Genomic DNA, 16,102 nt, shown 5'->3' on the forward strand with positions numbered 1-16,102 from the left:
TCCCTCACACCCGCCCGGCTCCCAGGCTGATGGTTGCACTGTTGTGCCTCCTGCTGCAGGGCTGCTGTCATCGAGCAGAATCATCTTCTCAGGGAGGCTTAATGCAAAATCGTGAAATGCACCTTTGTTTCATCTAGCTCAGACCAGCCTTAAAACAGCGTCCAGGTGGGTGGGACAGGAAACACAGACATCGGGAGGAACTTCTTCATGGAAAGAGCGGTGAGGCCTTGGAAGGGGCTGCCCAAGGAGGTGGTGGGCTCCCCATGCCTGGAGCTGTCCGAGGAACGGCTGGACGGGGCACTGAGTGCTCTGGTCTGGCTGCCAAGGCGGGGATCGGCCACAGGATGGACTCGCTGAACCCGGAGGTCTTTTCCTTTTCGGTGCCTCTGAGACTCCGCGACTCTGTGCCCACGACTGGAGCCCGCCCTGCCCCAAGCGCTGCCGGAGCCGCCCCGGCCCGAGCTGTTCGCCCGCGCCTTTCTCCTCAGGGCGGGGGGGCCGCTGCCGGGGCCGCCGCGCTCAGCCGGAGCTGCCTCTGCGCCGGAGCGGCCGCGCTGCCCGCCCGGGGCCGGGCCGCCTCTCTGCGCGCTGCTTGCGGGGCTCTGCCGGGCTTCCCAAAGCCGCCCGCGGCTCCTTTTGCACGGGGGTCGCTGCCGGGGCCGCCGCGCTCAGGCGGAGCTGCCGCTCGTCAGGGGCTCCGCGCTGCCCCTCGGGCTGTGCCGGCGCTGCCGCGGAGCTCCGGCCGCGTCGGGAGCTCTGCCGTCGCTCTCCCGGCGCGCTGCCGCCTCCAGAGCCCGGCTGCCGGAGCGCTTCGCCTCAGGCCTCGGCTGCAGCGGCGCTTCCAGCGGGCTCGGGCCGGCCGCCGCCGCTGCTGTTGCCGCCGCGCTCAGGCGGAGCTGCCGCCCCTCAGGCTCCCGGCGCTTCCCGCCACTGGCGCTGCGGCTCCCTCCGGCTCTCCCGGCGGACCCAACCAGCCCTTCCCGCACGGGCAGTGCTCCCCCGGATCGGGTGGATGTGTTGGGCCAGCCGGGGATGTCCTTTCTGGGGGCCCCGTCTTCCTTGGGCTCAGCTGAAATGCCCCTGAGCAGGGAGAGGTGCTGCTGCACCTCCTGCAGCCCTCCCTGGCCAAACCTCCCCGCTTATTTTCCGTGGTTTTCAGGTTGTCTGTAAAACTGCAACAGAGATGGAGGAAGAAGAAGTACAGGGAGGCAGAGCATGCAGAGCAGGTGAGGGCAGGGAGCAGGTGCCAGTGCTGCTCCTCTGCCTGCACCACCTGCTCTTCCTCACTTTTTCAAATCCTTCCCTTCCATGGCAATTTCCAGGACTTGCCTGAGCTCACCGAAGCTGATTTGCTGATTGTTCAATATATCATGGATGTCTTAGATAAAAAGGAAGAAGATTTGCAGAAAGAGGTGCAGAAAGAGAACTCAGATGTCTCCCAGGAAGAGATAAAATGTGAATCACAAGAGTGAAGGGGAAGAACTCGGATGCCAACGCTTCTTCTCCAGCTCTTGTACCTATATGGCGTGGGAATTAACAGCAGGTCAGCAAGCTTGTCTGGTTCCGACATCGATCTTAGCACAATCTGTTTGTACCCGTGAGAAACAAAAGCAAGAAATCTAAACAATGCAGGGAGAGAATGGCAACAAACTTGTACCTGGTGTTTTTCTGAATGCTTAGTGTGAGTAATGAGACAACTCTTGGTTCTTAATTAAAATAATTAAGAACAATTTATTAAAAGAACAATCAGGAAAAAAAATCAAGTACAAAAGAATTATAAAGCCAAAAAAACCCCCGAGTCTGCAGTGATTAGAGACCTTGTTGGCCGAAGCAGCTCAAAAGTCCCAAAGCAGAGACCTTACAGCGCTGGGGTGACTTCAGCTAGCCCAAAGTCAGAAAGGTTAAATTGCCTTTTGAAAGAGGTAGAGGCCTGTGCTCCCAGCATCAAGCTTCACCAGCAGCTCATCTGAGGTGAATGGCACCTCTGAGCTGGTGTCCAGCAGTTTTATCAAGTCCGGGTCCTGCCCATGACCGCCCACTGTCCAGCCTCCATGGTCCTGGATGATTGGTGGTGTCTTGAGGTGAGGTAATCTCAGTCTGCCAATGGCTCCCTCTTGTCTCAGGGAAAAATGCCATCGGCTCCAAAGGCAGGAGAAGTCCTCATTAGTATTTCCAGGTTGCCGTGGTGCTGAGTTGCAGGCCAACGGCCAGGTTCTAAAAATAGCTCCCTGTCAGTTCGAAGGTCTGCTTTTTGGCAAAGCTCAAAACTCACTTAAAACTTACACAGGTTAAGAACACTTGGTAAAAGGTTTGAAACTGGGCTATAAGTATTTCAGAGAACTCTTAAAAGCAGGGTAATTAACTTGGACACATACAGGAATTAAGACATTGTGGGTTTTGACACTTTTTAGGGACTAAAGAGGGTGTTATAAACATATAGTATTGGCTTCTCGCAAAGTATTAAGGTAGATATTATATAATGTTAGAAATGCTTTTTGCTGTGTGGATATAGTTTTCTCTCGTTTTAGCAAGAATGTTCGCAAGTGTGAGCAAGTAAGAGAACCTCCAAGCGAGCAGAGGATGAGCCCCGAGGAGCTGCTAATCAACGCTTTGTCCAGGGAACAAAAGGGCCCAAAGGCTGCTCCGCCCGGAGAACGGGCGGCCAGGAGGGTCTGAGAGCCCTTATCACCGCTCTGCCCGGGGGGCAAAGAGGCCCAAAGCTGCAATCAGCCCTGACTGTCTGGAGAATTAAGAGATCCACCCTACCATCGACTCTTACCTAGCGGGCCCAACCCCAAGAATCAAAAGAAATAAAACCGCAAGGCAGAAGACTACGCGTGCTCTAAAAAGGCGGAACCAAGGAGTGGCCATGCAGAACAGCTCCAGGAAAAGTTTGAATATGAATAGAGAACAGAGAGTAAAAATGGTATAAAAAGGACTCACCTCGAGCATCAGGTGTGCTCTTGGCAGAGCGCCAAGGCACCCGGCCGTTATCCCTTTGCTTTATTGCTTTATTTTATGTGTCTCTTATTGTCTTTATATTAAACTCTTTAAATTCTCACAAGAGAGTGAACCTCGTTTTTCACATTGTGGAACTTTATTAACAAGGGATTTTTAACGAGGAATTATGTAAACACTTTAATCAACTAATCAGGGGAATAACTTTGGAACTTAATAACTCTTAACTGGCTTGATGGGTAATTTGAATAAGCAATAATTAAACAATTAACAATTAAAAGTTGAAAACACTTAATATGCAATGGCCAACACTCCATTTCATAGATGACACTTAGAATCCTTAGGATGCTTATGCTGCATAGAACCAATAATGGTTTATTATAGTTACATAATAGCCAAGAAGTTTATTGTAGTAGTTAAGTGACAAATGGATATGTGATGTGAATCTATTTTATAAATCATTTGGCTTGAGCAGTAATTCTTTTTTCTTGGCTTCTAATGTCCTTTTGTTCTTTTCACAGATCAATTTGGCTTCTTCGAGAGGGTCTTTTACATCACTTTGTCTTTTTAATACCATAATTTTTTGTGCTGTTCCAGACATAGCCAACTTTGGGTCAGTAGGCATTGCCACAACTCGCATGCCTTGAACTACGCTGGTGATTAGCCGAATAAAGCAGGGGATCAAGCAAGGGAGAAATATTAGACCAGCTGTAGCACATAAGAGGAAGAAACCTAGCTTCTTCCACCATTCTTTCCCCAATATGCCATCCCACCAGTTAGCAGTCATCATTGATTCCCATTTTTGGACCGGTACATGGGCTATTTTTCTGATATTGTTGGCGATATCTAGAATGGCATTCCCATTGTCATCAATTTTTAAACAACAACTCGATGTATTGAACTTCCCGCACACACCCCCTTCTTCAGCCAGTAAATAGTCTAAAGCCAGCCTATTTTGATATATTGCAGCTCTGGTTTGGCGTTGCTGGCTGACTATTAATTCCATAGTCCCTGCTGTTTCATTGGTTATGATTTCTACAAGAGCTTGGAGTCTGATGATACAATTGGGGTTCGATATCCCCAACTTCCATCTTGTGCCCAGGTAGCTGGCCCATATGTTTTTAATATTCGTTCAGGGGGCCATTCCTCATCTTTCCATTTTTGGAATCCTCCAAATAAATCTCTTTTATTTCTTTTGAAGTCTTCATAGACAGGTATTCCTAATTGATCTCCCTCTGGTTCTGGTAAAAGGAAAAACCCTGGTTGAATGATTCCTAGTGTACAACTCCCTTTCCAATGTGAAGGGAGTCTTGGGTATGCCCTTTTCCCACATATCCAAAATAAGCCATCTGGTGCTTTCCAATAATCACCTTCTTGTTGATTTATATTCTCCCAAAATTTGGATATTTCTGGGATTCCAAAATAAGGATTTTTCCTTGTGTCATTACACTGAAAGAGTCCAATTGCATTATCATATATACAGTCTTTTCCTTTTTTCTGAGCCCAATACCAAGTTGGTTTTTCTGGGACCCACCACGTTGAAGTTTTGTTGCTCGCTCACTTTATACCTTTTACAGGGAGTGTTTCCTACTTCATTAAGAAAGTTTTTCCCAGTTTGCCAGAGGCATTCTTCCTCTATCACTGTTGAACTTAAAATCCACCCCTCAGGTCGGTTCCCCCCTCTTATATTTGTCCGGTTCCATTTAAGGAGTTCTACTGGGCCTGCGCTGCTACCTTTCCATGGCCATTCTTCTGTCATCAGAGCTCCTCCACAGACCCAACAGTTGGTTAAGTTCTTTACCTATCCTCTCCCCCAATTCCACAAACAGGTTTTTTCCTAACCTTGGGGTTTTTTCCTCTTTTAACTATTGTTTAAGCTTTGCATACAGGTCCTGGCGTGAGGTGAATATAGGGCAAGGTTGCTGTGCTGGCTTTGTATTTTTACTTACCACTTGTTCTTTTACCAAATCTTGGACTGTTCCCCTGGTGGCAGCTGTGAAACAAATCCATTTTTCTCCTTTTGGACAATTACTTCCTAGTCTGTTTCCACTTGTTCCCAAATTTTCTGCAATCCAGTATTTTTCCCCTTTATGCATGCAAATACCTAATTTGGACGAGTCATAACAGTGACTGTTGATATGGGTATGAGTAATAAGAAAGAAGCCCCGGTGTCTTTCCATGTAGAGCTTTCGATAGCATTTGTAACATGGTCTTGCCGGTGTCCCGAAAGGGACCAGGATAAGTGACAAAAGAAGGAATAACAGAGGTCCGGCATGGCTTATACTCCCACCTCCCTTGCCTATGAGGTTGCAACCCATAGCAGGTGTATTGGATCTTCTCGGTGGCGAGTACAGTGGCCAACCCGGTCTTGCCCTCTATTTCCTTGTCACTTCCTTTGTAGCTTTTAGGCAAATTTCTTTTGGCACCTTTTTTAACTGTAGTATCTTATTGTATCTTAGCTATTTCCCATTCTACAGGCACTAGTAATTCCCATCTGCAGAACAAAGTTATTGCTTTTGTTGCTTATGATTTTGTCTGGATAGGGGGTCGATTTTGTGCTTGACACCCTTTACAGCTAGAGTGTCGATGGTGTGAAATGCCAATTTCCCTCCAGATTAATTACTTATATTTGACCTGGCTGGCATGCCCCGTGTTAGAATAATTCAAACAGGGTATATGATGTGGCACTGATGGAAGTTGTGACTCTCCCCCTTCTTAACACAAATCACAGGCTAGAATCAGAACATGTTTGATACAGTCCCAACCCTTCCTGTTTGAAGTGAGAATATTCTTCTCCAAGATGTCCCAGAATTTGTCCAGGGGCCACTGATATAAATTTGGCTTTTACTTCTCAGTTAGGTGTGATTCTTTGCATATCCCTTGGATTATTTAGATTGTTCTAGTTCGTTGCCACCTGGCCTCCGTTTAAGAATCAATTTGGTATCACCTGGTTTGGATATTACAGTCCACTCTTCAGGTTCTTTTACAGGTCCTTTGATTCTGCTGGCATGGATCTACCCTCGTTCCTTGGTCCGGATTGCGGCCTCCGTCGTCAGCAGTACCTGAAAAGGACCTTCCCATTGTGGAGTCAAAGATTGTTCTTTCCATGTTTTTACTAGTACCCATTCCCCTGGATGGATATTATGAATTTTGAACTCCAAAGTTGTGGTTTGAGGGATCATTCCTTTCAGCCTCCAATTTTCAAGTGTTCTGGCAATTGTGGTGACATATTTTTTGACACTTGCTTCTCCCACTTCATAAGTGGCTGTTTCATGTTGAGTGGTAAGGAAGGGTAATCCGAACATCATCTCTCTCATAAGGAGATGCTCCCAGGTCTGACCTGGGCTGTGTTCGGACTCTCAACAGAGCCAAAGGTAAGCATTTTACCCATGACATTTGAGTTTCAGTCATTAATTTTGTTAAAGTTTTTTTCAAAGTCTGGTTCATTCTTTCTACTTGGCCTGAACTTTGTGGGTGCCAGGGGGTATGTAATTCCCATTTTATTCCCAAGGCTTGAGTTATTTGTTGTAAGACTTTGGATGTAAAATGTGTTCCTCTATCTGAGTCTATTTTATTAACCATTCCATATCTGGGAATAATTTGTTCCAGAAGGGTTTTGCATACTACGTTAGCTGTAGCTCTAGTAGCAGGAACTGCTTCCACCCAATGAGTTAGATGGTCTACTATTACTAATAGTAATATTAGTAATTCCATCTCTGTACTTGAGGAAGTTCAGTGAAATCTACTTGAATAATTTGGAATGGTTGCAGAACTAACTCACGGCCTCCTAATGTTGTTTTTCTCATTATTTTCCTATTCACTCTTTGGCAAGTTATACAGTTCCCAGTTATTTGTTTTGCTACCCCAAAAATTCCAATACACCCATAATTTCTCAGAAAATGATCACACAAAGCTTGAGTACCCCAATGAGTTTTTTAATGCATATCTTCTTATATTATCTTAGTGAGTGGCTTATTAAGTAACTGTCTCCCATCAGGGAGTTTCCATTTTCCAGATTGATCTTGTTCTCCCCCTATCTTAAATAATCCCTTTTCTTCTTCTTTACTAAATTTGGGGATTTCCAATTCTCCCCTTTCTGGGGTCAGGATTAACATAATTCGTTTAGTCTCATTTTCTGCTGCATCTTTGGCTTCTTGGTCTGCTAGATTATTCCCTCTTATTTCTGGGGTCATCCCTTTTTGGTGTCCTTTGATATGCACTACAGCTATTTCTTCAGGCCATTTTAATGCCTCCAACACTTCTGAAATCAGGCCTTCATGTACCAGTTCCTTCCCCTTTGAATTTAGTAAACCCCTTTCTTCCCAGATCTTTCCAACGGTATGTATTACCCCAAAGGCATACTTTGAATCAGTATAGATGGTCCCCTTTTTGTGTGCTAAATGCTCCAGTGCTCTCTTTAGAGCGTATAATTCACAAGATTGCGCCGACCAATTTGAAGGTAGTTTTCCTTTTTCGATGATCTGCATATTTATCCCATCGACTAAGGCATATCCTGACATTCTTTTTCCTTGCAAGCATCTGGATGAACCATCCACATATATTCTCTCCCCTTCTAAGAGGGCTTGTTCTGCTAGTTCTTCCCGAACTTTTGTTTGGTTTTGAATAATTTCCAAGCAATCATGTGCCAGGTCATCTTTTGGTTCTCCATACAGGAATTGGGCCGGATTGAGGCTTTTGCTTGTTTCTATAGTTAGATCATCACTGTCAATCAGAATTGCTTCATATTTTAGTATCCTGGAGTCTGTTAACCATTTTTCAGCTTTTTGATTTAGCACATTTCGGACCGCATGGGGTGTGGATACAATCAGTTTACTTCCAAAGGTGAGCTTACGGCTCTCCTCCACCAAAATAGCAGTAGCTGCTATGGCTTGAATGCATACCGGCCAGCCACGGCTTACTGGGTCCAATAGTTTAGATAAATAAGCTATTGGTCTTCTCACCCCTCCCCATTCCTGGACTAATACACCATGAGCTGCTCCATTTTCTGCATTCACATATAAATGAAAGGGTTTCTTTAGTGAGGGTAAGCTTAGGGCTGGTACCGAGGCTAGTTTCAACTTCAGTTTTTCTAGTTTATTATCATCATCTTTGGTCCATTGTATATTGTCTCCCCCTGTTAATTTTTCATATAAAAATTTTACGCTTGTGTATATCCTTCAATCCATAGTCTGCAATATCCCAGTAGCCCCAGCAGTCTCCTAACCTCCTTTTTTGAAGAGGGAGGAGGGAGGGATAAAATCCCTGTAATTCTTTCAGGACTTAGTTTTCGGCTACCTTTGCTTATCAGGTGGCCGAGACATTTTACTTCTGATTCCACAAACTGTAATTTCCTTTTTTATGCCCTTAGTCCCTTTTCCCCAAGAAAATTTAGAGGCTTTATAGTAGCTTCTTTAACTTCAATTTCATCTTCTCTTGATATTAGAAGATCATCTACATATTGGATAATTTGTATTCCTGGGGGAGTGGGGAAGGTTTGTAATATTTCTCCCAAGGCTTGCCCAAATAAATTTGGGGCCTCACAATACCCCTGTGGCAGTTTAGTCCACCTCAACTGGTTCTTTTTCCCTGTGTTTGGATCTTCCCATTCAAAGGCAAAAATATTCTGGCTTTCCTCTGCCAGTGGGCAGGCCCAAAAGGCATCTTTAAGATCCACCACACTAAACCACTGATGTTGAGGTGGAATTTTGCTTAAAAGAGTGTAGGGATTAGGAACCATAGGGTAGCAGGCCCGTGTTCTTTTGTTTACTTCTCTTAAATCTTGCACTAATCTATAATTTCCATCAGATTTCTTCACTGGGAGAATAGGGGTATTATGAGGGGATTTACAAGGTTCCAGTGCCCCATCCTTTATTAATTCTTCTATTACTGGTTTTAAGCCTTTTCTCCCTTCTAAAGATATAGGGAACTGACGTACACGAATGGGACATTCCTCTTTTTCAATTGTGACCCTTATGGGGTCAATATCTAGTCCACCCCTATTCCCTTCCCCAGCCCAAACCTCTCTGTTAATTTTTCTTTCATCTTCTTGGCTAAGTTTTAACACTTTGGCCGTCATTCTCCCTTCTTCTGGTATGACTCCAATCCCCAGTTGGATTTGTAAATCCCTTCCTAATAAATTGCTGCCAGCCCCAGGAACTAACAAAACATCCCCTATCCCTATTTTTGTTTCCCCTTCAATGACCACATCTTTAATGACAGGGACCTTAAATCCTTCCCTCTTTGCTCCCGTTACTTCTACCATATCATTACTTACATCACACTCTTTTGGAATATTCATCACACAAGTCCTTTCTGCCCCAGTGTCAACTATAAATTCTAATACTTCCTCTTGGGGGCCTACTTTTAAAGTTATCAAAGGCTCCAGATGGTATTTATCCCCCCAAAAATAGAGCCCATGACTTCTCTATTTTCCTTCTGTGTGTGTCTCTTGAAATATTTTCAGATCCCTCCTCAGGTGGGGGCATTCTCTTTTATAATGCCCCTCTTCCTTGCAGTAGAAACAGGCATCCCTGGGTTGTTCTTGGAAACTTGACTCTGCTGAGGTTTTATTTTTCTCCTTTCCACCATTTCTGAATCTTGAACGTTTAGGAGTGTTACCTGAGGGCTTTCGGTTTAGATTTTTTTGGAAGGTACTCTCTCGCATAGTGGCTATCATGATCTTTGCTTCCACTTTGGCTTTTTCTTCATCCCTCCGGACATACATCTTTTGAGCTTCCCTTACTAGGTCTTGTAATGGTTTCTCATACCAGTCTTCTATTTTTTCCAATTTTTTCCTAATATCTGGCCAGGCATGAGTGACAAAGTTAACTCTTAGCAGGGCTTGCCCTGCTAGGGACTCCGGGTCTATCCCAGAGTATTGTTTCATATTCTTTTGGAGCCTCTCCAGCCACTCAGTCGGGGTTTCTTCCTTCCCTTGCTGCCCCTCAAAGGCCTTTCTGACATTTTGTCCTCAGGGTGCCCCCTCTTTTATTCCCTTGATTATCAAATTACGATAATCATTCATATGTCCCCTCCCAGCTTCATCATTTTGGTTCCAGTTAGGAGGTGTAATGGGCATTTTCTGATCCCCGGGTGGACCTTGTTGGTTTTCTCTTTCCCAAATTTTTATACCAGCAATTCTAATCATTTTTCTTTCTTCTTGGGAGAATATTATTTTCATTATTGATTGCATTTCTTCCCAAGTGAAAATGTTGGGACCTAGGAACTGGTCCAACTGTTCAGCTGTACCTATGGGGTCTTCTAATAATCCTTTAATTTCTTTTTTGAAATTCCTAACCTCTGTAGAGGTTAGAGGAGCATTCACAAAGCCGGTTTCCCCTCCTCCCATAGGTACTTCTCTTAATGGAAATAAATGAATTTCTCGGCTTCCCTCTGTTTGTTTAGCAATGGAGGGATTGTTGGGCTGCCTCTGAGCCTTAATGGCACCTCTTGTATTCTGGTATGGTGCTCCTTCGTTAAGAAGAGGGTTTATTTGGGAAGAAAGCACCAAACTCCCCTGGGGAGGAGGGGCAGATTCAGAGTCTGGCGCTGAAGCCGAATATTCTGTGGTGCAGAGGGTGGGGGTGGGGTATGGCAGTGAAGCCAAATATTCTGGAGCACAGGAGGCGGGGGCTGGCTCTGAAGCCGGGTTTCTCAAGGCAGGAGAGGTGGGGGCTGAAGCCGGGACGTGTGACGTTCCTCTTGATTCAATTGAGGCTGCTGGGATTCCCGAGATTCCCGGGAAGGGTGGGATCCCCGGCAAGGGCGGGGGCAGGGCTCCCTCCCCCCGCTCCATTGGGGCGGGAGAGCTGCCGGGGGAAAGGCCCCCGGAGCCGGGGGGAGGAGAGCAGCTCCTGATCCTGGCGGCGGGGAAAGGCCCCCGGAGCCGGGGGGAGGAGGGCAGCTCCTGATCCTGGCGGCGGGGGAAGCCCTGGAGCCGGGGGGGAGGAGAGCAGCTCCTGATCCTGGCGGCGGGGGAAGCCCTGGAGCCGGGGGGGAGGAGAGCAGCTCCTGATCCTGGCGGCGGGGGAAGCCCCGGAGCCGGGGGGAGGAGGACAGCTCCTGATCCTGGCGGCGGGGGAAGCCCTGGAGCCGGGGGGGAGGAGAGCAGCTCCTGATCCTGGCGGCGGGGGAAGCCCTGGAGCCGGGGGGGAGGAGAGCAGCTCCTGATCCTGGCGGCGGGGAAAGGCCCCCGGAGCCGGGGGGAGGAGGGCAGCTCCTGATCCTGGCGGCGGGGGAAGCCCCGGAGCCGGGGGGAGGAGGGCAGCTCCTGATCCTGGCGGCGGGGGAAGCCCCGGAGCCGGGGGGAGGAGGGCAGCTCCTGATCCTGGCGGCGGGGGAAGCCCTGGAGCCGGGGGGGAGGAGAGCAGCTCCTGATCCTGGCGGCGGGGGAAGCCCTGGAGCCGGGGGGGAGGAGAGCAGCTCCTGATCCTGGCGGCGGGGAAAGGCCCCCGGAGCCGGGGGGAGGAGGGCAGCTCCTGATCCTGGCGGCGGGGGAAGCCCTGGAGCCGGGGGGAGGAGGGCAGCTCCTGATCCTGGCGGCGGGGGAAGCCCTGGAGCCGGGGGGAGGAGGGCAGCTCCTGATCCTGGCGGCGGGGGAAGCCCTGGAGCCGGGGGGAGGAGGGCAGCTCCTGATCTTGGCGGCGGGGGAAGCCCCGGAGCCGGGGGGGAGGAGAGCAGCTCCTGATCCTGGCGGCGGGGGAAGCCCCGGAGCCGGGGGGAGGAGAGCAGCTCCTGATCCTGGCGGCGGGGGAAGCCCTGGAGCCGGGGGGGAGGAGAGCAGCTCCTGATCCTGGCGGCGGGGGAAGCCCCGGAGCCGGGGGGAGGAGAGCAGCTCCTGATCCTGGCGGCGGGGGAAGCCCTGGAGCCGGGGGGAGGAGGACAGCTCCTGATCCTGGCGGCGGGGGAAGCCCCGGAGCCGGGGGGAGGAGAGCAGCTCCTGATCCTGGCGGCGGGGGAAGCCCTGGAGCCGGGGGGAGGAGGACAGCTCCTGATCCTGGCGGCGGGGGAAGCCCTGGAGCCGGGGGGAGGAGGGCAGCTCCTGATCCTGGCGGCGGGGGAAGCCCCGGAGCCGGGGGGAGGAGAGCAGCTTCTGGTGCTGGAGGCGGGGGCGATACTTCTAAAGGGTCCCAGCCTTTTTTCTCCTCTGTTTGCTTCTCCTCTGGGGTTTCTGATATTTTAAAGACTTTGGTTCCCAGAGGTTTTGTAGTTCCTGTCCAGCAAGAAGCATATTCTCCCTCCTCAGGGTGAGATGGCTCTTTTGAATTTACAAATACATTTAGAGCCTGGCAAATCCATGCCTCATCCATGCCCATATTGTGGCCAGTACACATGATCAGATCTGATTTCCTTTTTTACCCACTCTTTCATGCAGAATTGAATAATTTTTACTTTATCTTTTCCTTTTGTAGAAGGATCAGTTTCCCAGTTCGCGAGTTTGACCCCAAGGGGACTGTCTTGGGGTATATCCTCTGGCACCCTTTTATAATTTGAACTTAATTTACTAGGTTGTTGTCCCATTTTTCCAGGAGTTCTCTATTCCAACTTACTCAAAATACCAATTTATCCCCCCCCTTTGAAATACTAATTCATTCCTTTAAAACACCAATCTTCACTGCTGTAAAATACTACCCACCCTTTCCCAGTACAAAAAACAAAAAAAAATTTATTATAGCCCACCTTCTCCAAAAACAAAGTTAACTTCTAATTACACAGTTTTTCATTCACACAATCACTCTTTTTTAATATTTGTTCATTCACTCATTCCTACTCACAACAGAATAATAAGGTACCTTTTTAAAGTCACTTGTTAGTATCCACCCATGGGTATGATATAAGCCTCAGGATTCTGGGTGCTCTTGGATTTCCCTCAACCCAGCACTGCTAGCATCCAACCCCAACTTCTCTTGGGGTACTTTTAGACCCTGGGTGCTCTTGGAGTTTTCCTCAACCCAGCATATGGGGGGGTAGCTCCCACGTTGCAACCCCTTCCTTGGGACCCCGTCCCAGTCACCCCTGGGAGATTCTTTCACTCCTCTTATCTCTTGCTTCGTCTCCTCGCTGGCCGCTGTTCTCGCGAACAAGACGGAACCGCAGCTCTCAGAGACTGCCACACTCGCTTCGCAGATCTGGGGCAACCAGTCCACGTCTCATTCACACACACTCATCTCCCGTAACCACCCCCTTTTTCTTTGGACAATACTTACCAGTCCTGTTTCTTTTCCAGTGTCTGTGGGATTTTTGTCAAGAGCGCTCTCTTTCATTTGCTTTATTTTTGTGTCTTTCTTGTCCTCTGGGTGTTGCCCTGCTGCCACCAAATCGCGCCAGAGGATGCTAAGCAAGGGTCCTGCCAATTTGGGCGGGAGGCGCCTTACCCTTTGCTTCTTGAATCCTCCCACGCTTTTCAGAGGCGAGGTGTAGATCCGGGATGAGCCCCCAATTGTGAAAAACGAGGTTCACTCTCCTGTGAGAATTTAAAGGGTTTAATATAAAGACAATAAGAGACACATAAAATAAAGCAATAAAGCAAAGGGGTAATGGCCGGGTGCCTTGGCACTCTGCCAAGAGCACACCTGATGCTCGAGGTGAGTCCTTTTTATACCATTTTTACTGTCTGTTCTCTATTCATATTCAAACTTTTCCAGGAACTGTTCTGCATGGCCACTCCTTGGTTCCGCCTTTTTAGAGCACGCGTAGTCTTCTGCCTTGCGGTTTTATTTCTTTTGATTCTTGGGGTTGGGCCCGCTAGGTAAGAGTCGATGGTAGGGTGGATCTCTTAATTCTCCAGACAGTCAGGGCTGATTGCAGCTTTGGGCCTCGGCCCCCCGGGCAGAGCGGTGATAAGGGCTCTCAGACTCTCCTGGCCGCCCGTTCTCCGGGCGGAGTAGCCTTTGGGCCCTTGTTCTGGTTTGGCCAAATTTAGAAGTATATCCTCTGAGAGAAGGCACAACCACCCCTCCCCCACCAGGTTCGGGGAAAAAAAAAATTTTTCCTCGAAGGAAAGTGAAGAAGATAAAACTATTTATTTAACAAACACACGGGAAAGGAGAATAATGTTAAATGGTAAAATCTTTCGCTGTAGAGGAAAAACCTGGGAAAGCATTAGAGTCTTCCCTTTGGTCTCCTCGGGGCTGGGGCTTGGGGTGGGGCCAGGCCCTCTGTGCCCGGTGGAAAGTCCTCCCAATGAGCTCTGATGTTACAGCAATCAGGCAGTCCAGTAGAAAAGGGAGAAAATCCGAAATTCCAGAGAAGGAAAAGTTCAACTCTCAGTCTCTCTCCGGAGAACAGGAAACCGGAAAAACTGGCCAAAAACTGACTGGAAAGCAGCAAGCCAGGTGCTTCCTCGCTCCCCTGCCGCAGCTGGGGAAAAAAACCCCTGCTATCTTTTTGTGACCTTGAACAAGCTACAAACTGCTTTGAGAAAGTTTTGCTCCGTTTTTTTCCTTCCCCCTCTCAGGCTCAGTTTAGAGGCATAGAAAGGCATAAAAATTAATTTCTGGGCATAGGCAGCGATATGGGATACACATCGTAAGGTCACCCCAAGACAGCCCTTTTGTTCCCTGGACAAAGTGTTGATTAGCAGCTCCTTGGGCCTCATCCTCTGCTCGCTTGGAGGTTATCTTACTTGCTCACACTTGCGAACATTCTTGCTAAAACGAGAGAGAACTATATCCACACAGCAAAAAGCATTTCTAACATTATATAATATCTACCTTAATACTTTGCGAGAAGCCAATATTATAATATATGTTTATAACAGTTTTGACACTTTTTAGGGACTAAAGAGGGGAACAAACTTGTGGAACTTTATTAACAAGGGATTTTTAACGACGAATTATGTAAACACTTTAATCAACTAATCAGGGGAATACTTTGGAACTTAATAACTCTTAACTGGCTTGATGGGTAATTTGAATAAGCAATAATTAAACAATTAACAATTAAAAGTTGAAAACACTTAATATGCAATGGCCAACACTCCATTTCATAGATGACACTTAGAATCCTTAGGATGCTTATGCTGCATAGAACCAATAATGGTTTATTATAGTTACATAATAGCCAAGAAGTTTATTGTAGTAGTTAAGTGACAAATGGATAAGTGATGTGAATGATAAATATACAAAAGTTTAGAAATGACACTGGCTTCATAGAATAAACAGGCTTTTGCCTGGAATTGTTCTGGGCTCTGTATGTGTCGTACCCGTCTCAACAGCGACAGTATAGGAATTGCTGGAATTTCCTTGACTGTTATTCCCTTGTCTATTGCCTTGGATCCTAGTTCTTGCCTTGGAGACTATTTCCTTGGCTATTTCCTTACTGCTATTTCTTGGACTCTCCTTGAATGTTACTTCCTTCATGATTCTTTCCTTGGATGTTGTAAGTGCTGGTTTTGTGCAGCCAGAGTGTCCTGTGAGTGGGGAGAAATATCTGCATGGGTTCAGGGCTGTGCACATGGGGGTTTTTTTTGTGCGTGTGTGTGCTTGCGTGTCTGGTGCCAGAAGCAGGACTCCTGTTTGAACTGGCAAGGATTAAACCCCTGGGATGGAGCTGGTGGATTAAACCCCACTGAGAATGAAAACCCCGCTGAATGAAAATTCTCCTTGTTCATCCTGTGGTTGCTGATGTATTTGTAAAAGCAGTTTCTCGTCTCTCACTGAGTTGTTCAGCCTGAAGAAAAGGAGGCTCAGGGGGGGGACCTTGTGGCTCTCCATCACTCCCTGACAGGAGGAGGCAGCCAGGAAGGGTCAGGCTCTACTCCCAGGGAACAAGGGACAGGAGGAGAAGAAATGACTTCGAGTTGTGCCAGGGAGGTTTAGGTTGGGCATTAGGAAGAATTTCTTCACAGAGGGGAGTATTAAAAGTTGGAACAGACTGCCCAGGTGGTGGAGCCACTGTCTGAGGAGGTGCTTGAGACATAGCTGGACGTGGCACTCAGTGCTCTGGGCTGGGTGACAAAGTGGGGATTGGTCACAGGTTGGACTCGGTGATCTGGGAGGGTTTTTCTGACCTCAGTGACTCTGTGATTCTGTTACCATGACTGGAGCCTGCCCTGCCCCGACTGCTCAGTCCTCTGCCAGGGCCACACCACCCTCACAGGGAGGGGATTCCTTCCCAATGTCCCCTCTAACCCTGCTCTTTGTCA

General features: G+C 47.9%; 1 protein-coding gene across 1 annotated transcript; it reads left to right on the forward strand.

Moving 5' to 3' along the window:
• The first annotated feature begins 207 nt into the window (after positions 1-207).
• Positions 208-2,686, forward strand: LOC125334655. The gene is made up of 3 exons (XM_048321739.1): positions 208-304; positions 392-1,226; positions 1,323-2,686. Exons 1-2 carry the CDS (start codon positions 208-210, stop codon positions 1,168-1,170), a joined length of 876 nt encoding a protein of 291 aa, XP_048177696.1. The 3' UTR covers positions 1,171-1,226; positions 1,323-2,686.
• Positions 2,687-16,102: the final 13,416 nt, after the last annotated feature.

Source organism: Corvus hawaiiensis, chromosome 1 (genome assembly GCF_020740725.1).
Source record: "Corvus hawaiiensis isolate bCorHaw1 chromosome 1, bCorHaw1.pri.cur, whole genome shotgun sequence".
In the NCBI taxonomy this organism is placed as follows: domain Eukaryota; kingdom Metazoa; phylum Chordata; class Aves; order Passeriformes; family Corvidae; genus Corvus; species Corvus hawaiiensis.